The sequence below is a fragment of the Taudactylus pleione genome, unplaced genomic scaffold (genome assembly GCF_031769625.1).
Source record: "Taudactylus pleione unplaced genomic scaffold, aTauple2 ptg000016l, whole genome shotgun sequence".
Taxonomy (NCBI): Eukaryota; Metazoa; Chordata; class Amphibia; order Anura; family Myobatrachidae; genus Taudactylus; species Taudactylus pleione.
This window is the reverse complement of record NW_028284418.1, coordinates 22,418,628-22,442,939: the sequence shown is the minus strand read 5'-3', so window position 1 is coordinate 22,442,939 and position 24,312 is coordinate 22,418,628. Positions and strand designations below refer to the sequence as shown.

Genomic DNA, 24,312 nt, shown 5'->3' with positions numbered 1-24,312 from the left:
CCTCTCTCACCAATTAAGTATTAAATAGGCGAGAGACCACCCTGCAGCACCGCACCGCAAGGGCTTTAGCAGAAAGAACAGGGACAGTAATAAAGCTGACAGTTTAGAGAAGAAATGTTACAGGCAGCGCTAGCACAGTCACATACAATACAGAGAAATAACAATTCCTGCACTAACAGCGCTGATCACTCAACTACACAGACACAGGGCCTGGTAGGACACAGCGCTGCATACACAGACCTGAGCCACAGCGGAGGAGAGGTATGCGGGGGGACCCAGACCACGATGCTTCCTTCCAGACTTCCAGCAGCGTTCACCATGCGTTGCAGAGAAGATGGCCGCCGAGGAGCAGAGAGGAGGCTGGCCTGGGGGAGAAGCGCTGCCACAGGGCCAGTCGGCGTGTTGCAGAGAGGGCTGTGTGCAGCGGGGGAGGCGCCGGCTGTGAGACAGGGAAGGCGCGCTCCCCTGGCATGCATTTAACCCCTGGGACGCCGCAGCGCTACCGCTCTGCTGCGGTCCGCTGTCCCAGGGGGTAGTGGAAAGTACAGGTTCAGTACCTGGCTCCACGCTGCAGCCAGTCCCCAGGGAGCCCCCTGCCTGGGGACTTAGGACCATGTGACCAGCGGGGACCCACCGCGGGACCCCGCTGCTTACCTTTGTCCCCCTTGGATCCGGCCATGGTCCGGAACATCTGGGGTCACCGCTAGCTGTGACCCCAGATGCTCACCAGCATCCCCGGATCGGTACCGGCGTTCTGGTACCGGCGGGGGTGTAGGGAAGACAGCATGGACGTCAGGACTGACTGTCCATGCTGTACATCCAGATGTGCAGCCACAGCTGCACTGAAGAAAGCTTCAGGGGCTCTTCTAGCCCCCACTCCGACAGGTGCACCCGACGCCGGCCGGGCACCAAACTAAACTGAGGTGCCTTGGCCCGGGGGCGGGGTATAGGAGGGGGACCTAGTGCAATCTGGGAGGCTGAAAGCTTAACTCTTTGGTGCCCTGCGACTGACGTCACACCTATACCCCAAGGTGTCCTGTGGATACCCTATGGACCCTGAAGTAGAAAACAATAATACCTGCACTTAATGGCACTTCCGTAAGTCAACTGCAGAGACTATGAGCCGTATTCAATTTGAGCCGAGCCGCATCAAGTTAACGCGGCCCGGACTTAACCCCAACTTCGCCTGTTTTGTAGGCGTTAAAGTATCGCGTGCGTGCCCGCTTTACCCCATATTCAATTTCAAAGTACACGTAAACGGCACCTGGCGATACTGTAATTAGCGGAAAGTACTGTCATTTTTGGGGAAATCAGCCTGTCACTCCCCAAATAATGCTCTGACATGGGGGTTCACTATGGTACCCCCCGATTTGGCTCGCTGAAGGTATTTGGTGTTTTTAAATGGGCTCAATAGCTAGCGTTTTTCTATACCTGATGCAGAATAGTATTTAGGAGTATTTTTTCCAGAAAATAAGTTATCCCAGCAAATTTGGGGTACTTGAAAATGGGGGTCAGCATATTTAAAGTTGAAAAAGTGGACTTGAAAAAATTGTGAAAAATCCACCTGCCGCAAACACCTGCAATCAAAAAAACACCTGGGGCATACTTGCGGATCCCCCCAGAGTCAAGTTCGCTAGTTTTTAACTTTGCACCCCAACATTTTTTTTCACCCCCTTTTTCAAAGTAAATTTTTGGGGTGTCTACATTATTTGTAATTTTTTTGACACAGATTACCTTTGGGGGGCTGTCTGAAGGATGCACGGGGTTTCCCGAAATGTTGCACCCTAAATCCCAATTCTGCACTTTTTTCCGTCTGCCATTCATAGGCGATACTTACCGCCTATTACATTGCATTGACTTTCCGCCTAGGCGGAAAGTCTTTCAAATTGAATACGGGGTAAAAAAAAAAACAGGCGATCATGACGTCATCGGCGGTAACTTAACGCGGATCCGGACTTAACGCTTCAAATTGAATATGGGCCTTAGTGTCTAGTAGGACAAAAGTGCTACATACACTGACCACCAACCAGAGGAGACGTATGTAGGGGGACCCGTTCTCTGCACTACCTGTGGAGATCAGCAACACACAACCAGGAGATTGACTGTTGAAGAACTCATGGGGAGGCGGAGCCGGAAACAGGAAGATGCCACAGATCAAGCCAGACCACAGTGGAAAGTAGTGTTCAGCAGTGGGGAGGAGCCGGCTGTTAAACAGGGAAGGCCGACTCCCCTGGCCAGCGTTTAACCCCTGGGACGCTGGAGTGTTCCGCAGAACAGTTCCAAGTCCCAGGTGGTTTAGTGTGGATGCAGGACTCAGTGCCTGGCCACACTTGCTGTCATCCCCAGGGTGTCCCCAACCCTGGAGGGAAAAGACTGCATCTTGGCACACACCACCGCGGTGCGTGTCGCTTACCTGCACCCCGTAGTGTCCAGTCGCAGTCTAGGAATCCTCCGGGGTCCCTGCAAGCCAAGACCCCTGAGGCCCGCCGAGAGGCATGGATCAGTACCGGCGTCTCAGCACCAGCGGGGTGATGAAGCGGCCATGCGAACTTCCACTGGACTGTTCACACTGACCACACTTAGAAATAATTTGACATTTTCAGGGCTGTTAGCAACAGCCACACTGCAATACAGTGACCCGACTCCGGCCGGGCACCAAACAAAACTGCATGGTGCCCGGATGTCTACGTCATCACCCATACCCCAAGGTTTCCTGTGGAACTTCTATGGACCCTGAAGTAGAAAGGCATGTTTTAAATATTTTTTACCCCCCTTATATTTTATGTAGTGTAGTGGTACTGTATATTAAATTACATAACTACAATCATTTTTTTTATTGATGTGTCATGCGTATTCCATTAAGAGACAAAAGAATCCATTGAAGTGTGACGAACTGCTAAAGCAAATGAGTTTTAGCTTTGAGAAAACTTATCTGTGAAACGTGCGTTGGCAGATCACACTGTACATGTGTGTTTAATGTGAAAAAAGATTGACCTGAACTCCAAATAATGTTATATGCTGCTTATGAGGATGAACAAGCTCAATCATTGTAGTTAGCTGATACTGTAGATGTGTGTTGTTATACACCTTTGTGACATTTTCACTTATGGTAGATACAATTTAACCAACTATTAAATACAAGTGTATCACTCAATAGGAGAAATCCTGTGAGTGTGCAATTATCATTACAAGCAATAAGCTCAGTGGGCAATATATAATTCTGCTAGATCCTTATTTGATACATTGCAATCAATACTGTATGAAGAACTGTTTAATATATTACTAACCATGGGAGCAATACTATATTGATATCTGTGTTGTTATACACTTCAGTGAAATTTTTATTTATGTTGGATACAATTTAACCAACTATTAAAAACAAGTGTATCAGTCAATAGGAGAAATCCTGATTGTGCAATTATCATTACAAGCAATAAGCTCAGTGGATATTATGTAATTCATATATATTTTTATTTGATACATTATAATCTGTTATATATAATTGTGAACTTTATATGAATTTAAATATACCCATTCCCTGAATTAATACAATTTTAGTGTTTACTAATAATCTCTCAGAAGATATTTGCTTTTTTAGGAGCTGTATAATTAGTGTAGTATTATCCTAACAAACCATTAACAAACAGCACCATAAAAGAGAGAGAAAAACATTTATTTTAGCACGGTCTGGATATACAGTCAGGTGCATAAATATTGGGACATTGACAGAATTTTCATATTTTGGCCTCTATTCACCACCACAATGGCTTTGAAATGAAACAAACAAGATGTGCTTTAACTGCAGACTTTCAGATTTAATTTGAGGGTAATTACATCCAAATCAGGTGAATGGTGTAGGAATAACAATGGTTTCTATATGTGCAACCCACTTTATAAGGGGCCAAAAGTAATGGGACAAACTAAACAATCCTAAATCTAACTTTCACTTTTTAATACTTTGTTGCAAATCCTTTGCAGGCAATTATAGCCTGAAGTCTGGAACTCATAGACATCACCAGACGCTGGGTTTCATCCCTGGTGATGCTCTGCCAGACCTCTACTGCAAATGTCTTCAGTTCCTGCTTGTTCTTGGGGCATTTTCACTTCAGTTTTGTCTTCATCAAGTGAAATGCATGCTCAATCAGATTCAGGTCTGGGGATTGACTCATTGTCCATCTGTACTGTGAAGCGCCGTCCAATGAGTTCTGAAGCATTTGACTGAATATGAGCATATAATATTGCCCGAAACACTTCAGAACTCATTCTGCTGCTTTTGTCAGCACTCACATCATCAATAAATACAAGGGAACCAGTTCCATTGGCAGCCATACATGCCCACGCCATGACACTAGCACCACCATGCTTCACTGATGAGGTGCTATGTTTTGGATCATGAGCAGTTCCTTTCCTTCTCCATACTCTTCTCTTTCCATCACTCTGGTACAAGCTGATCTTTGTCTCATCTGTCCATAGGATGTTGTTCCAGAACTGTAAAGGCTTTTTTAGATGTTGTTTGGCAAACTCTAATCTGGTCTTCCTGTTTTTGTGGCTCACCAATGGTTTACATCTTGTGGTGAACCCTCTATATTCACTCTTGTGAAGTCTTCTCTTGATTGTTGACTTTGACACATATACACCTACCTCCTGGAGAGTGTTCTTGATTTGGCCAACTGTTGTGAAGGGGTTTTTCTTCACCAGGGAAATAATTCTTCTGTCATCCACCACAGTTGTTTTCCGTGGTCTTTCGGTGTTGCTGAGCTCTCCGGTGCGTTCTTTCTTTTTAAGAATGTTCCAAACAGTTGATTTGGCCACACCTAATGTTTTTGCTATCTCTCTGATGGGTTTGTTTTGATTTTTCAGCCTAATGATGGCTTGCTTCACTGATAGTGACAGCTCTTTGGATCTCATATTGAGAGTCGACAGCAACTAATTCCAAATGCAAATGTCACACCTAGAATCAACTCCAGACCTTTTACCTGCTTAATTGATAATGAAATAATGAGGGAATAGCCCACACCTGTCCATGAAATAGCTTTTGAGTTGATAGTCCTATTACTTTTGGCCCCTTAAAAAGTGGGAGTCACATATAGAAACCGTTGTAATTCCTACACCGTTCACTTGATTTGGATGTAATTACCTTAAAATTAAATCTGAAAGCATGCAGTTAAAGCACATCTTGTTTGTTTTATTTCAAAGCCATTGTGGTGGTGAATAGAGGCCAAAATATGAAAATTCTGTCAATGTCCCAATATTTATGCACCTGACTGTATAGACATCATAGCGTGGTACTGCTGTATAATTTATAGAACAATGTTTTATGCCAGCAGCATGTGATATATTAAACACATTACAAACATATTGAGCCTTCATAAGGAGTGCTGCAATTTTATCAGGTGATACCCGTCAGCAAAATAATTCCAGGCATCACAGAAAGCTAAAGATACTATGTTCACACTATCTGATCATAGCTGTGTAATTCATAGAGCAAACATATTTTTTGCCAACAGCATTTGATATATAAAGATAAATATAAACATACAAATATACTGGGCCCTCATATATGTCATTACAAACAAATAAGATAATACCTGCCAGCAGCATAAATTGAGACCTACAATTTTGCTGTACAATTGTTAGTGCGGGGGCTACTGCCAACAGCAACTATTAATTAATACTCATCCTAGAACTTAATCAGGATATATATCTTGGTGTATTGATTTCAAAGTGGACACTATAACATCAGTGATTTCTGTCCTAATTGGGAATGGATATTTAAAACACATCAGCAGTTGAATTTTACCACCATATTTCAAAGACATACAGCGATACTAGTTATATAAATACAATAAACAGTAAGGAATTAATTGGAGAGAAGTACTCTTGTATACAAAACCTTATTCAAATTAATTATATACTCTGACGACACACACAACAAATTCCTGGGAGGTTATAATTACCAATAATAAACTAATTTGAAAAAGGACTTTGCATACACACTATGATATAGTGTGTTTCTTTTTATATCACTTTTTTTTACACTATTTTTCCTTTCACAATTCTCACCTTATTGGTTTTTATTATTTCACAGTAATAGGCCTTTTAATGTCATTTTAAAAAGTTATATTTTACTGGTGTAAATTTACTCTCTGTGCATGTGTGCCACTGTAAGACCAATCCTTACTTTTTGGAGTATGTTAAAGCAAAATGCGTAAATGCCCAGAAAGCTTGCCCAATTAATAGAAGGTCAGTCAATCAGGAGCGGTCTCTAATAAGTCATACTCTGCGAGCCAAAATGTATGCAGTCGGATCCCATACCTTGTAGAGACATCCTTAACTGAGAAAATGGCAAGTTCCTGCAGATAAAAGGATACATCCCACAAACAAATATAGGAATATACAGTATTTGGATCATACATCGTAATCGTGCAATCGCTCAGTAATCATGTTGAAAACAACCAGCGATGCGCGCTCCCGCTGGTTGTTTCCGACATTGTCCATCGCCTAAAAATGCAGACCAATGTGCCTATAACGACAGCTTGGCCATGTTCAGGAATGATGGCGTGTGCCTGCACTGAACGTCTGATCATTTAGTGTAGGCACTACAGGGGATCAGGAACGACTGTACAATTACGATGTCGTAATCGTACTGTCTTTCCTAATCGCCCAGTGTGTACGCACCTTTACTGGTCCTTCACGGTTGCATGAAAAGGGAGGGGTATAATCTAGACAAGAAAAAAAGAAAAATGTTCCCTAGCACACTGCAAAAGACAAGCATTAAGGCATGAATACTACATGATAACAGAAATCCAGAGACCTTTGTTGCATATATTTGTAAAGATATGTTTAAGCCATCCTGGCCGAGTCAAGGCATCTCTGTACCGGAGGTTCCTAACACTACAATATAATAGCACCCACTTTGGGTCATATAATAGCACATACATTAATATATCTAAGTTGAGAACCAACTTATCTGAAAGGTACCAGAAAATCCCCCAAATGGCACTAAAGGAACCAGCACACCCTCCAAATGCTGGTCCCATCCATTTCTCTCAGAACAGTAATACAAAATAGTGGCTGCTCAGATCAACTTACTGGTTCTTCACAGTTGCATGAAAAGGGAGGGGTATAATCTAGACAAGAAAAAAAAATGTTCCCCAGCACACTGCAAAAGACAAGCAATAAGACTTGAATACTACATGATAATAGAAATCCTTAAGCCATCCAGGCCGCATCAAGGCATCTCTGTACCGGTGTTTCTTAACACTACAAGATAATGGCACCCAGGCCCAGCACATAGTACGCCCTCTAAGTTCTCCAGCAGGTTTGCCCATGCCTTATGGCTAGAGAGCTGTTACAGTAATAGAGAAGACAGGCCCAGCACATAATACGCTCTCTATGTTCTCAGGCAGGCTTCGTCCATACCCCATAGCTGGAGAGCTGCTAGTGTAATAGAGAAGACTGGCCCAGCACATAATACGCTCTCTATGTTCTCAGGCAGGCTTCGTCCATACCCCATAGCTGGAGAGCTACTACTGTAATAGAGAAGACCGGCCCAATATGTAATACGCTCTCTATGTTCTCAGGCAGGCTTTGTCCATACCCAATAGCTGGAGAGCTGCTAGTGTAATAGAAAAGACCGGCCCAATATGTAATACGCTCTCTATGTTCTCAGGCAGGCTTCGTCCATACCCCATAGCTGGAGAGCTGCTAGTGTAATAGAGAAGACTGGCCCAATATGTAATACGCTCTCTATGTTTTCAGACAGGCTTCGTCCATATCTCATAGCTAGAGAGCTACTACTGTAATAGAGAAGACCGGCCCAATATATAATACACTCTCTATGTTTTCAGGCAGGCTTTGTCCATACCCCATAGCTGGAGAGCTGCTAGTGTAATAGAAAAGACCGGCCCAATATGTAATACGCTCTCTATGTTCTCAGGCAGGCTTCGTCCATACCCCATAGCTGGAGAGCTGCTAGTGTAATAGAGAAGACTGGCCCAATATGTAATACGCTCTCTATGTTTTCAGACAGGCTTTGTCCATATCTCATAGCTAGAGAGCTACTACTGTAATAGAAAAGACTGGCCCAATATGTAATACGCTCTCTATGTTCTCAGGCAGGCTTTGTCCATACCCCATAGCTTGAGAGCCTGAAACTAGAGCTACCATCATGCAGAGAGCTACTGTATATTAATTGCATATCCCAGTGAAGGACTAGAGAAAAACCTTTTGTTTTTTTGCCGAGATCTTAGAGTATAAAGCACTATGAAAAAAAGGAATAATCAGAGATAGAATACAGGGACATATTCTATTTCCTGTTGCTACAGTATGGTAAGATTCATGAAAAGAAAAAACAAACAAATTTTTCTTTATGTAATGCCACAAAATAAAAATATTTGGTCAAGTATTGCATAAAGGAAATCCCTATTTGGAACAAAAATATGAAAGAAAGAAAAGCTACTGTACAAAATACTATATGATGTGTATAAAAGGGGAAAAGAAACACACTTATGTTATAATACATTAACTGTATGGCAAAAAGTTACCTCTACAAATTGTAGCAGCTTTTCTGTGGACACTTCATAGGTTTTCCGAGCCATCTCTGACTTGCGCAGCTGGCAATCAAGGACAGTAACCCTGCGCCTCAAATCCTGTTCACTGTCCTGCACAAAGAAAGGATATTTGTTTTTAGCATCAATGTTTAGTCATAAATAGATTTACTAACACTACTAAAACGTAGATGTATCACCCATAGAAATCAACCATTTATTAGGTACAATCCAGAAAGTGATAGCAATAATCTGATTGGTTTCTATGGGCAACACCTCTACTTTTCCTTTTTAGAAGCTTAGTAAATCTACTTGTGTGCTACTGATATATTGTTATATTCAATTATCATACAATTCCAATAATGACTATGGAATGAAAGAAAAATTGCATCTCTAGTAATCTTTTATTATAAAATTGGACCCTGATATACATTTGTGTGATGACCCATTTGCGGCTGTGGTGCGCGCCCCAGCTTCCAATGCATGTGCCATGCACATTAGGTGTGCCATGCACACACGTGCGTGCGCCCGGCGTAAGGAGAACAGGGAATGGAGGATTAGTAACAGATGGGAGGGGGCAGGCAGCAAGACCAGAGAAGTGTGGAGAGCGGGAAGGAGGGAGCAGAGAGCAGACTGGGAAGGGGCAGTTAAGACGGGGGTGGCAGTTGGCAGAGGTTGACCCGGCAGATGCAGATGCCGGGTCAACCGGTACATACAGATGTGTCCACATACATCTATCCTCCATGCACTAAAAGTCGCAAATAAAAGTGCAGTGCAAGAAGAGCGGGCTAGTAATAAAGAGAATCGATCAGCAGGTTTAGTGGTATTTTATTTATTATTATATTATTTATTCATTATATAGTACCTGGTGACCTTCGTATTATTTAATAAATTTAATATTTGGGTTCTTTCTCTCAGGTGACAGATTGCACATTTTGTGCTAAGGTATGCTTGCCATCTATCAATAGCTAGTGGGTAAAGAATAAAGCCTTCGCATTTTATAGTGCTCTGGCATGGTGAAACAAATGGGTGCATGATAAAGTTGGCCAAAGGTGGCAGTTATAAGTGAAATGCCCATAGCAGGCAAACCAGAGATGCCCACAGTACTAATTATAGCAATTCACTCTCTGATAGGGAATTTCCTATGGTACCTCACATGCCCAGACACTGTATGGGAACAAAAGTCCTCTAGATTCTGCCAGCAGAGGAAGAAAGTTACTAGTAAACAGACAGGGTCTGGTTTCCAATCCTCTCATTAAACTTTATCCCCTTTAACATGGGAGTTCCATGGGAGAACACTCTCTTATGCCTTTCTTCCCTCAGCTCTAATACTAATAAGGGCTCTATATACTAAGCCTTGGAGAGATAAAGTACCAGTTAAGAGCTGATTGGCTTAGAGTGGGTACGCCCTTGCACGATACCAGCACGATTTGGACAAATGGGAACAACAAAGTGGGCATATCACGCAGTGTGTAAATCTGATTGCTCGCTCCTGCGGGTCGCATGAGTATGCAGCATGGCCAATCACACAATAACGCATGCAAGACTGCACATATTAATGGAGGACGGAACAGTGATCGTTCCCTTGTTCATTAAATCTTAAGATTCTGGTTGCAGAGTACTGGGTGGTACTGTGCGGGAAGAGCTTGGGGGTAGCCCAGCATCTCCTTTTCAGCGCGCACAAGCAGATGTGATCTCTCTAATGATCGGTGCTATGACCCTAAATAGACCCTAGAACACTATACAGTACATAAAACTAAATGGACTCAGCGCCTGCACCACATACAATTAATGACCAGTGCAAATTTATAATCACACCTGCAGCAGATTAAAAGAGGAATGGTCAACCTCGTGAAAATGAATACAGGAATCTGCGCTGATGTAATAAAATTTACACTACTATTCACAAATTAAATATAATAAAATCAGTATTTATTAGCACACACGTGGCAATATTCACCATAATATCATATGCTAAGAATCGCTTCAGGTTCTTACATATATCAGTCAAAACAATATTTGTAACATAGGGGTCTATTTACTAAGCCTTGGATGGAGATAAAGTGGACAGAGATAAAGTACCAACCAATCAGCTCCTTTCATTTTTCAAACACAACATGTGACATTGTAGTTAGGAGCTGATTGGTTGGTACTTATCTCTGTTCACTTTATCTCCATCCAAGGCTTAGTAAATAGATCCCATAGAATCCAAAACCAGCAGCTCAAAAGTAACAGTTAAGTTACAATATTAACAGTCCTGAATAGAACTGTGGTTGCAGCATGATTGTTACTGTAGCTGATATTAGCATATGAAAATCCAATAAAGTCACATACTTGTTAAGAATGTATTAGAACAGAGGTACCTCTTATTTATTATTTTGGCCATACCTACGACGTGGAAACAAGACCAAGCGACTGAACTATATATGGAAACATAGGAACTGTGGTGCAGAAAAATGGCAGCAGGTGCTCTGGACTGATGAGTCAACATTTGGAACATTTGGCTATAACAGAAGGCAGTTTGTTTGCCGAAGGGCTGGAGAGCTGTACAATAATGAGTGTCTGGAGGCAACAGTGAAGCATGGTGGAGGTTCCCTGGAAATTTGGGGCTGCATTTCAGCAAATTTTGGATTTGATCGGGATTAATGGTGTCCTCAATGCTGAGAAATACAGGCAGGTACGTCTCCATCATGCAATACCATCAGGGAGGCATCTGATTGGCTCCAAATTTATTCTGCAGCAGGACAACGACCCCAAATATACAGTCAATGTCATTATGAACTATCTTCAGCGTAAAGAAGAACAAGAAGTCCTGGAAGTGATGATATGACCCCCACAGAGCCCTCATCTCAACATCATTGAGTCTGACTGGGATTACATGAAGAGACAGAAGGATTTGAGCAAGCCTACATCTACAGAAGATCTGTGATTAGCTCTCCAAGATGTTTGGAACAACCTCCCTGCCGAATTCCTTCAAAAACTGTGTGCAAGTGTACCTAGAAGAATTGATGCTTTTTTGAAGGCAAAAGGTGGTCAATATTGATTTTATTTAGATTTTATTTAGACTTCTGCTTATTAACTTTGCATTTTGTTAATTGATAAAAATAAACTATTAACACTTTTATTTTTGAAAGAATTCTTAGTTTGCAGCATTTTTTCCACACCTGCCTAAAACTTTTGCACAGTATTGTACTTTTTAACTTTCTGACATGACAGCTAAGGCTAATGACGGTAGAGTTAATACTCATTCATACAACGGACTCCTGGTATACTGATACACCACTTTGAACTCAAAACAAAGAAAAAAAGTGATTGAGTAAGATCTTATAAAGTACTCACATAATAGTTTTCTAGGTATTAGGTCAGCCTCAAAAACATAAATTGTTGTTATTATTATTAACAATTATTTAATTAAAGCCTATACTGTACAGATGTGTCCTTGCTCAGCTTTGCTCTCAGCACATCACATATTCATTGGAGTTGCCCCAGATCTCACACTAAGGATGTGAAGTGTATTTTCCTACTGTACTATACAGTACTTAACATAGAACTTTCAACTGCACAAAATTTGCAAATATTTGCATAAACATAGCATATTAGTCAAAAACTAGCATAATATTAGGGTAACTGTAGCATAATATTAGTCAAAAACTAGCATAATATTGGGGTAACTGTAGCATAATATTAGGGGAAGTAGCATAATATTAGTCAAAAACTAGCATAATATTAGGGTAACTGTAGCATAATATTAGGGGAAGTAGCATAATATTAGTCAAAAACTAGCATAATATTAGGGTAACTGTAGCATAATATTAGGGGAAGTAGCATAATATTAGTCAAAAACTAGCATAATATTAGGGTAAATGTAGCATAATATTAGGGGAAAGTAGCATAATATAAGGGGAAATTAGCATAATATAAGGGGAAATGTAGCATAATATTAGTCATAAATTAGCATAGTATTAGGGTAAATGTAGCATAATATTAGGGGAAAGTAGCATAATATAAGGGGAAATGTAGCATATTATTAGGGGAAAGTAGCATAATATTAGGGGAAAGTAGCATAATATAAGGGGAAATGTAGCATAATATTAGGGGAAAGTAGCATAATATAAGGGGAAATGTAGCATAATATTAGAGGAAAAGTAGCATAATATTAGTAATAAACCAGCATATTAGCGGAAATGTAGCATAATATAAGGGGAAATGTAGCATAATATTAGGGGAAAGTAGCATAATATTAGGGGAAAGTAGCATAATATTAGGGGAAATGTAGCATAATATTAGGGGAAAAGTAGCATAATATTAGGGGAAAAGAGAATGAAGACAAATAAACATTGCTGTATATACAAAAGACTGGCTGTGCAGCTAAATATGGAGAATCATGTGGGCATACTGTACATTGTTGTTTGTCATGTATGCCAATGATCACTGTATTATGCTGTATGTATGACATGATTTTTCCACATTTAGCTGTATTGTTAGTCACATGGATAAACAGCAACTTTTTCACTAATAGTATGCTACGTTTTCACTATGATTTTGCTACTTTGTCATTACTTGTGTGTGCATTTTGCACAATTGGAAGTGCTACTTTCCTCCATAGTAGATGAACAGGCATGTTTTGAGAGAACACACACATACGATGGCCTATATCATGGCGCACCACTGTGTCAAACACTATGGTGCAAGACAGAGGGGTCTTTTGTGAGATTTTAGCAAAACTTAGTTAGATCACATCTGCATATTATGGATTAGTAGAGCTTACAATCTATACTACTATCTAATGCATGGACATGACATACACTAACGTAAATTTTACATATGAAATCAAACATCTCTCAACTTAAATACTCATCTTGTACAGTAAGTCCCATAGGGAAGCCAACATTAATACTATCAGGTGCTGAATAGCTATGAAAATTGTGGGCAATGACAGTTTAAATCCCACTCAGCCAGAGGGGCTGCAACAACTAAGGCAGATTCTAAGCAGGTTCTTCTACCTGGTATGTGTTTAGCTGATTGGTACTTAACATGGACAATGGGATTGTAAAACACTACTGGAGATCATCACCACTGCAAAGACTACAACTTCTCAGAACCACCCACCACCAAGTCAGGGCAATTCTACACATCAGCTATTACAGTACTAGATGACAAGACATCTTGAAGAACACAAAAGAAGTTTTCAACAATGAGATGAAAACGCAATTGTTCTATAGAACAAAGGCTTGCCCTCAAGTAGCCGCGCACTCCAATCCTCCCTCTATTTAACCACTTACAGTACCTGGCTGTGCGTTCCCTGACATGGTCGCAAACAATGCAAAAAGTCAGAAATGCCCACTGGGCAGCTGCTGGAAGATAATCTTCTAGAAGGTGCCAATCACAGTGGGACCTCCCATACCCTCTGCATCCTTGATTCTTCCACCAGTGCCTGCCGTGTAGCCGATCTTTGCAGCTTGGCAGCACCCCCACCCAGCGGCTGCAAAGAGGACCAGGCGACGAGGAAATGTAAATGAAGCAGCCCCCCAATATATACCCTGATGGCTACTCAGAGAAATGCAAATACTAGATGGCTGATCATCATTAGTCTGATATATCACTGATCGATATTAATGTTATATGTATCAAAAAATATATATATATTTTTTTTTAATAAAATCGTGTTGGATAATTTATGAGTATCCAATCATTAAAAAAAATTCTGAGTGGTTTTTAGAAAAAATATCAGCCAGTTACTGTAAGTGGTTAAACCTGTTGTTTCCAATGCATGATGGTACTTATACATATTTGGTATTCATCATGATTGTCAAAAAGCCAGAAGGAGAATCTGGACAACAACCAGATGGACTATAATTAGACAGTCTATTTAGACTGCTCCAGAATCTTAAAGCTCTCAGACACTGCTGCTCTTTTGTAATTGCTTTCTCCAGTTACTTAAGTTAATGTTTCAGTAAACATACTAATTCCAAATGCAACATGATTCTGTAATCTGTCTGGGGTCTCTTTTCCTTTCCCTCAATTGGGAAGATTTTGTCATCAGCAGTCTATGAAAGATCAGAAAAATGTTTGAGCAGGTCACATGGGTACATAGTATCTAGGAATCTTTTCCTGGGACAACTTGTACTGGTCAGATATTTATAATCTAATAATGTATGTTCATTAGCATATGTCTGCTGTATATTGTCTTATGGATGCAGCTACTGAAATGGCCTGTCCGCCCCCTACACCCAATGTTTCATTTTTATTTTATACTCACCTAAGCCAGCCTGGCAGTCTTCTTTAAGACTATCCCTCCCTCCAGATTTCCCTATGGCAGAATTCCTCTTCTCCCCACATGGTGTCAATTTGGACTGCTGCCGGCATCACCAGGTTCCAACATATCTCCGGTCCGTTTGCTTCACAGTCATTTGCGGAAATCCAGGGCAGATATCAGGTGCAACATTTGTTTTTATAAATACCTCCAAATTCAGCATTGTGTAAGCTCCACTGTCCCTGTCACCCACTCTCTCCGTAATCCCACGCTGATGGAACAACCTATACCACTCTATGTTAACTCTGCACTCTTAAAATAATTGTACCGATATGGCTGATGGTTGAATCACTTATCGCCTCTGTGACAGGCCATGATTCCCCCCTCACCCTAGCAATAGTCCTGTGTGCCCCAAATTACACACGCACAGATTGTTGCGTTCTGTGTATGTGTATATGCATCGCACATTCGCGAACCAGCCACTGAGATCGGGACTGCGATCACAGTTACTATGCAGACCCATCGCAGAGTGACTGACAGGGAGTACCGTTTGTGGGAGGTGACAGCTGGGTGGTCTGTGAAACGCAGGCGTGCCAGTGCGTTTGAATGCCGTTGCATGGAAGTGCATAAATTATCCATTACGATACCATACACAGCTTGTGTACTAATAGCGTGCGACGAGGTTAGCAATTTCTGAGTACTGTCAGAGCTTGTGCAAGTGTGTGAGGCTGCGATGGTACAGATGGTTTTGCAGTCTTGCTAAACATTACGGATGTGTGTAAGGTAAGGTGGGCGCCCTTATGTTTTGCTGCGATGGCATAGCTATCGCCATGGATTAGCATATCTTCGCAGTGAGACTGTGTGCGTAATCGCTATTGCAATCGCAGTTGAGATCCTTGCTGAATCAGGCCCTAACTCTACACATTTCCTGTGCAGCTAAATATCAGCTGACATGAGCTTGGAAATAACCAAACCCTTCCTCACACCCAGAGATTGTAAATAGGATCTGATTAATCAACAAATGGAATATATAACCAGTCCCCACAACAACACAGTGGATAAGTTCCACTCAGGCTGGTCTCCATGTTACTTACCTCACAATATGACCCTTCCTGGATTCATGCGATTATATACTCTCCTTTTCTCTTACCCTCCTTACTTATCCTCACTTTTTTCTCTCTCTCCATCGACCTCTTTCTATTCTGCTCTCTATCACCTCCGACTCCCTTACACCTTCCCTCTTATATGTATTACCTTTTCTATGCTCGCTTTAACACTCCCCTCCGACTCCACTACACCCATTTTATGCAACAAATTTCTCTTTATTTTGGCCAATCTCAATAGTACCTCTTGATATTTGTTTAGTCCCCTAAGTAAACTATTTTTTCTCATCTAAGACCACCTTTCACCCCACTTAACAATCTTTGATTTATGGACGTTCTGGTTATGCCTACAAATCTCTCTGCTTACTTATCCTTACTCATTGGAGGGCTCCGTTTCGCTCTTAAATGTCTTAGCTGATTTCTATATTGTTAACAAATGTTTTCTATTATGTCTTATGTTTATCATTTTTCTCTGTACCACTGTACTATTATTGTTAAATTATTGAAACTCTAATAAAACAAAATGTATGACTGAAAAGCAAACTGCTCTATCATTGGCTGATCTACTTTTTTTCTTGGCCCAACCCCAGCTAGTAGAGCTACTATGAGTAAAAACTGCACATAGGGGGCTAGGTTATATACTAGACGTCAGAGGATCTCTGCACTGCATAATCACAGCATTGACTGCATTGTGTTTTGGACATCATAGGGGGCTCTGCATTACGTACTGGACATCAGATGTGGTTTTGGAAAATATAATGGATTTTAGAGATGGTCTTTTTGCTGTATCCTGTCATGGGTGGGGGGGGGGGATGTGGTGTATATCAATATCATTGTATATCAATATCACCTGCAGATTCTGCATTGTATACAGTCATCAGAGTTGGGATCATATGTATACTGGACATTGAAGATGGCTTGGCTGTATATTGGATATCAGAGGAGGCCTTAAATTATACATTGGACAATTTAGGTGTTCTCTGCAGTGCATGCTGCCATCAGAGGTGGAATCTGGTGTACAATACAAAAAGAGAGGTGCTCCTGAATGGTAATTTAGACATCGTAGGTGAGATCTTGTGTATACTGGATATCAGATGCAGACCCTGCACTATGTACTACTATTAGAGTTGAAATCTGGTGTTCTTCACATTACTTGTCTGTACTTTACTGGGGCTGGCTCGTTTGTGCTACATTATGTTTGGGTTCCAGTATAAATTAGATTTTGTAAACTGGTTTTACAGATTTCAAGTAGGAATCCACAATAGTATTTGCAGATGAGCATCATGGAGTTCAGTTAAAAATTGGGGAAAAGTGTTAGGGACTAGGAATTGCATCAGGGACTAAGGCTCGGGATTGAAGACTAGGATTGAGTATGTTCCGGGTTCTTAAAACTTTTTTTTGTCGCTGCTATGCCCACATCGCCAGTGGTTTTAAACACAATGCACACTGCCAGCAGTTTAATTTCTCACCCCCCCAAATCGATCTCTAGTACATCTGGCGATTTTCAAGGCCAAAATCTTAGAAAAAGATCGGAAATGCAGTGCAAGGTCAGCTTAACACTGATCAATATATTCAGCTCAATGATGCAGATCTGAAAACACAAACTTTGCGGTTTAACAGGTAATGAATTGGATGGCAAAAGGTTACATTTGCAAAAAGCACAAACAGCTTTATTGTGGCCTGATGCTGCTTCTGAGGACAATGGTATGCACGGGGGGTCTTGCCTGCTCTTTTTAGAAGGAACATCTGTCTTTCTCCAATGTAGATGTGCTGATTGATGTGCTGGAAACTCAGCAGAAATAAAAACAGTTTGTGATAGGACATAATTAGTATGAACACTCTTGTAAAGCTGAAGACACACATAATGGTATAGTATAAAACACCTTCCTCACAACTCCTCATTTGTCACCTTTTTTTTTAAAGCAAAAGCAAAGCTTTAACAGCTGTGCTCTTTAGAAAATGAGAACTATGGGCCTGATTCAGAGCCGGATGCAATTAGCGCTCGCTGGTCCAGAAAATAGGGGTGGATATTCAAATGAACCGTTCGCTGTTTGCGGTCTGTTCACGCCTCTAGGTCTGAACGAGTGAACAAAACTTGCGGTCGTTTTTTGGGAAACTACGCCCCCTGGCCGCTCGCATCCTACGTCATGTCCGCTATTTATTAGATTAATCGAGTACATCGAACAGGGTATGAACTGCTCGCTATTCTTGTGGTCGGTTTTTGCGAGCAGTTCTGGCTATAAAATAACCCAGTGACGTGGTCAATGACGCTGCAGTTTTAATTATGCACACCCATAAAACGCCCGTTTTGACCTTTAAGCACGCCTGCGTTCTGATTTCCACTCCCCGTTTTCAAGCACCTTCCCCTGTTACCACCCACATACGCCTCATTCTGTCACTCAAATTGTCAGGCATTCGCTATTTTGCGAGCACATGAATTTCGACCGCACTGACTGGTTCCGTACGCATGCGCAGTTGGCCAAACATCGCTCGGAGCGAACGAGCTGCCACTTACGAGTGGCTCTGAATCAGGCCCTATGTTTTATAAAGATGTGCACACAGGACCCAGGAGAAAGCCCTACAGAGTAGATTTTTTTTTTTTTTAAATTCTAAATATTCTTTTATTTCTTGTACGTCCAATACAGATGCAGTTTGCACCCCCGTCGGCTGTGATTTAAAAGGTGATGGAGATACTCAGTAAATGCATAGGCTTGTCGCCACTGCAAAGAATAGTAAATTCCAACTTTAGGTTAACAGAACTAAACTTCTATATTGAGCATCTCATTAACGTTGCAAGAATACCTGGTTTGTCATTTCTGCTAAATAAAAATACATATAAAAGAACAATGGAAAGTTTAAAGCTAGGGTCAGATTACTGGCAAAGCAACATTTGCATATGGAACCCCGAAGAATGTTGTGATAAATATATAGTTGAGCGGTTCGGTTTTGCGGAAAACTGAACACATCCAAACTTTGGGGTTTTGAGCAGAACAGAGTCCAGACTTAGGTCTTCTTGCTAAGTTCGGAACTCCGATGTAAAAACTGGATCTAGCGTGTTTTGGATTGCATGTAATTCCTTTGGTCGTTATATTAGGTGCCATTTCACACAGCAGGGTGTGGACTGTAGTTCAGGCAACAATACTATATACTAGTCACCATTAGTTATAGGTAGATGGAGAGGGTGGGTATGAAAGACTGCAGGCATCTTTGTCACTGTGTATGTTTGTCAGACACTAGCTAGCACCTGCAATCCAGCACAAACAAACTCTTGTGTATGTGTGTTAGAACTTGAAGTGAGCAGCACTAACAATTGTTTTTCATAGATGTGCTATATACTTTTAAACTGCCATGTGTTTGTGCCGCTGCTCGGTCGATTAGTTTAGCCAGCCAGCTCGCTGCAGCTTTCGGCCAATTTTGGTGAACACAATATTGTGAGCTGTGAGGTTGTCAAAATTAACTGAAAATGACCAGAATGTTATTTATGTGAATAATACTATAGGAACAAAAACAGGTCAAAGTTAAATGATTTTAGCTGTTTTTATCAATTTTTAAAGAAAACCAAAACTGAACCCAAAACACTTGAGGGTGGTTTTGCCAAAACTCAACAATGATTAAGAACAAAAACTAAAACACAGGGGCTTGCACATCTCTAAAACTACCGGAAGAAAATAAAAGTGTGTTCCTTATGCTGGGCATACACGGCCAGATAAAATGTCTGTAAGACCGACAGACATTTTATCTGGCAGCCTGCCAGCCGCAGATGTCGCCGGCATACACCGTGAGATTTCTCACAGTGTATTAGCTGACATCCGCGCTCGGTCCCCGGGGGAGGAGACATTTCCCTGTTCCTTCCGTAGGAAGGAACACAGGAAATGTCTGTCTGTCGGCCGCGGCTGGGCATACACTGCCCGATGCGGCCGACAGTTTACCGGTAAATATCGCATCGGACGGGCATGCTGGACAATCCGGCATGCCCGACCGAGCAATATTTAACCCTCGGTCACCCCCCCCACACGCTACAATTATCGGGACGATCCGCTGATATCGGGCGGATCACCCCGATAATTGTAGCGTGTATGGCCAGCATTAATAATATTGACTTTAAGTACTCATATATAAATAGTGACACTTGTGAAAGAAAGTAGCCTATTGATCATTTTAAATCACAATTACCTGCTTCGATAGGTAGATTAGGCAATTGCGCTGGTCCGGAGGTAGGAGCTGGGACTGGCTAGGGCTGGAGAGGATACAAAGCAGGGCTGGAGAGACAGAAGGGGACTGGATGGGAAGACAAAATGGGTGCCAGAGACAGAAGGGGTGCTGTCTGCCAGAGAGACAGAAGGGGAGCTGGCTGGGAAGACAAAATGGGTGCCAGAGACAGAAGGGATGCTGGCTGGGAAGACAAAACGGGTGCCAGAGACAGAAGGGGTGCTCGCTGGGAAGACAAAATGGGTGCCAGAGACAGAAGGGGTGCTGGCTGCCAGAGAAACAGAAGGGGTGCTGGCTGCCAGAGAGACAGAAGGAATAATGGCTGCCAGAGAGACAGAAGGGGTGCTGGCTGCCAGAGAGACAGAAGGAATGATGGCTGGGAAGACAAAATGGGTGCCAGAGAGACAAAATGGGTGCTGGCTGGGAAAACAAAATGGGTGCCACAGACAGAAGGGGAGCTAGCTGGGAAGACAAAATGGGTGCCAGAGACAGAAGGGGTGCTGGCTGCCCGAGAGACAGAAGGGGAGCTGGCTGCCAGAGAGATAGAAGGGGTGCTGGCTGCCAGAAAGACAGAAGGGGTGCTGGCTGGGAAGACAAAATGGGTGCCAGAGACAGAAGGGATGCTGGCTGGGAAGACAAAATGGGTGCCAGAGACAGAAGGGATGCTGGCTGGGAAGACAAAATGGGTGCCAGAGACAGAAGGGATGCTGGCTGGGAAGACAAAATGGGTGCCAGAGACAGAAGGGGTGCTCGCTGGGAAGACAAAATGGGTGCCAGAGACAGAAGGGGTGCTGGCTGCCAGAGAGATAGAAGGGGTGCTGGCTGCCCGAGAGACAGAAAGGGAGCTGGCTGCCAGAAAGACAGAAGGGGTGCTGGCTGCCAGAAAGACAGAAGGGGTGCTGGCTGGGAAGACAAAATGGGTGCCAGAGACAGAAGGGGTGCTGGCTGCCCGACAGACAGAAGGGGAGCTGGCTGCCAGAAAGACAGAAGGGGTGCTGGCTGGGAAGACAAAATGGGTGCCAGAGACAGAAGGGGTGCTGGCTGCCCGAGAGACAGAAGGGGTGCTGGCTGCCAGAAAGACAGAAGGGGTGCTGGCTGGGAAGACAAAATGGGTGCCAGAGACAGAAGGGGTGCTCGCTGGGAAGACAAAATGGGTGCCAGAGACAGAAAGGGTGCTGGCTGCCAGAGAGATAGAAGGGGTGCTGGCTGGGAAGACAAAATGGGTGCCAGATACAGAAGGGGTGCTGGCTGGGAAGATAAAATGGGTGCCAGAGACAGAAGGGGTGCTGGCTGCCAGAGAAACAGAAGGGGTGCTGGCTGCCAGAGAGACAGAAGGAATGATGGCTGCCAGAGAGACAGAAGGGGTGCTGGCTGGGAAGACAAAATGGGTGCCAGAGACAGAAGGGGTGCTGGCTGCTCGAGAGACAGAAGGGGAGCTGGCTGGGAAGATAGAAGGGGTGCCAAAGAGGCAGTAGGGGTGCTGGCTGTCAGAGAGACAGAAGGGGTGCTCGCTGGGAAGACAAAATGGGTGCCAGAGAAGAAAGGGAGCTGGCTGCCAGAGAGACAGAAGGGGTGCTTGCTGCCAGAGAGATAGAAGGGGTGCTGGCTGGGAAGACAAAATGGGTGCCAGATACAGAAGGGGTGCTGGCTGGGAAACAAAATGGGTGCCAGAGACAGAAAGGGTGCTGGCTGCCACAGAAACAGAAGGGGTGCTGGCTGCCAGAGAGATAGAAGGGGTGCTGGCTGGGAAGACAAAATGGGTGCCAGATACAGAAGGGGTGCTGGCTGGGAAGATAAAATGGGTGCCAGAGACAGAAGGGGTGCTGGCTGGGAAGATAAAATGGGTGCCAGAGACAGAAGGGGTGCTGGCTGCCAGAGAAACAGAAGGGGTGCTGGCTGCCAGAGAAACAGAAGGGGTGCTGGCTGCCAGAGAGACAGAAGGAATGATGGCTGCCAGAGAGACAGAAGGGGTGCTGGCTGGGAAGACAAAATGGATGCCACAGACAGAAGGGGTGCTGGCTGGGAAGACAAAATGGGTGCCACAGACAGAAGGGGTGCTGGCTGGGAAGACAAAATGGGTGCCAGAGACAGAAGGGGTGCTGACTGCCCGAGAGACAGAAGGGGAGCTGGCTGCCAGAGAGATAGAAGGGGTGCTGGCTGCCCGAGAGACAGAAAGGGGTGCTGGCTGGGAAGACAAAATTGGTGCCAGAGACAGAAGGGGTGCTGGCTGGGAAGACAAAATGGGTGCCAGAGACAGAAGGGGTGCTCGCTGGGAAGACAAAATGGGTGCCAGAGACAGAAAGGGTGCTGGCTGCCAGGGAGATAGAAGGGGTGCTGGCTGCCCGAGAGACAGAAAGGGAGCTGGCTGCCAGAAAGACAGAAGGGGTGCTAGCTGGGAAGACAAAATGGGTGCCAGAGACAGAAGGGGTGCTGGCTGGGAAGACAAAATGGGTGCCAGATACAGAAGGGGTGCTGGCTGGGAAGATAAAATGGTTGCCAGAGACAGAAGGGGTGCTGGCTGCCAGAGAAACAAAAGGGGTGCTGGTTGCCAGAGAGACAGAAGGAATGATGGCTGCCAGAGAGACAGATGGGGTGCTGGCTGGGAAGACAAAATGGATGCCAGAGAGACAGAATGGGTGCTGGCTGGGAAGAGAAAATGGGTGCCACAAACAGAAGGGGTGCTGGCTCGGAAGACAAAATGGGTGCCAGAGACAGAAAGGGAGCTGGCTGCCAGAGAGATAGAAGGGGTGCTGGCTGCCCGAGAGACAGAAGGGGAGCTGGCTGGGAAGATAGAAGGGGTGCCAAAGAGGCAGTAGGGGTGCTCGCTGGGAAGACAAAATGGGTGCCAGAGACAGAAAGGGAGCTGGCTGCCAGAGAGATAGAAGGGGTGCTGGCTGGGAAGACAAAATGGGTGCCAGATACAGAAGGGGTGCTGGCTGGGAAAACAAAATGGGTGCTAGAGACAGAAGGGGTGCTGGCTGCCAGAGAAACAGAAGGGGTGCTGGCTGCCAGAGAGACAGAAGGAATGATGGCTGCCAGAGAGACAGAAGGGGTGCTGGCTGGGAAGACAAAATGGGTGCCAGAGAGACAGAATGGGTGCTGGCTGGGAAGACAAAATGGGTGCCAGAGACAGAAGGGGTGCTCGCTGGGAAGACAAAATGGGTGCCAGAGACAGAAAAGGTGCTGGCTGCCAGAGAAACAGAAGGGGTGCTAGCTGCCAGAGAGATAGAAGGGGTGCTGGCTGGGAAGACAAAATGGGTGCCAGATACAGAAGGGGTGCTTGCTGGGAAGATAAAATGGGTGCCAGAGACAGAAGGGGTGCTGGCTGCCAGAGAAACAGAAGGAGTGCTGGTTCCAGAGAGACAGAAGGAATGATGGCTGCCAGAGAGACAGAAGGGGTGCTGGCTGGGAAGACAAAATGGGTGCCAGAGAGACAGAATGGGTGCTGGCTGGGAAGAGAAAATGGGTGCCACAGACAGAAGGGGTGCTGGCTGGGAAGAGAAAATGGGTGCCAGAGACAGAAGAGGTGCTGGCTGCCAGAGAGATAGAAGGGGTGCTGGCTGCCCGAGAGACAGATGGGGAGCTGGCTGGGAAGATAGAAGGGGTGCCAAAGAGGCAGCAGGGGTGCTGGCTGTCAGAGAGACAGAAGGGGAGCTGGCTGGGAACACAAAATGGGTACCAGAGACAGAAGGGGTGCTGGCTGGGAAGATAGAAGGGGTGCCGAAGACGCAGAAGGGGTGCTGGCAGCTAGAGAGATAGAAGGGGTGCTGGCTGGGGAGATAGAAGAAGTGCCAGAGAGACAGAAGGGGGCTGGCTGGACCTGAGGAAACACTGCGAGCTAGAGTTGCAAAAATATATATATATATATATATATATATATATTTACAAATGTGTGATTTTTTGCTTTTGTTATGGAGCAGAAGGCACACAATCATGGGATGAGCCAGCTTTGGAAGCACTAGGCTGCTCCCAACACCCTTACGCTGCTCTGCTGTGTAAAGAAAGGTGAGCAGGACATATCTCCCAAAATTCTGGCAGATGGGACCTGACTACTAAAGGGTCAACTGGGACTATCGACATAACTCAAGATAGTTATTTACTAAAATTCAACATAACTTTGAAATGGAAACTTTTGAAGCCTACGTCTTTGGTAACGAAATGGCTCTCTTGGCATTTATATATTACGGAAGGTGATGGA

At 43.8% G+C, this 24,312-nt stretch overlaps 1 protein-coding gene across 2 annotated transcripts in view; it reads right to left on the bottom strand.

The window, feature by feature from the left end:
* STXBP4 (syntaxin binding protein 4) overlaps positions 1-24,312 on the bottom strand; it is a 275,156-nt gene that overhangs the window by 150,472 nt on the left and 100,372 nt on the right. For both annotated transcript variants that reach the window (XM_088475045.1, XM_088475035.1), the window contains exon 13: positions 8,547-8,663. In XM_088475045.1, the coding sequence (XP_088331171.1) occupies positions 8,547-8,663 (117 nt within the window). The remainder of the gene's footprint in view (positions 1-8,546; positions 8,664-24,312) is intronic.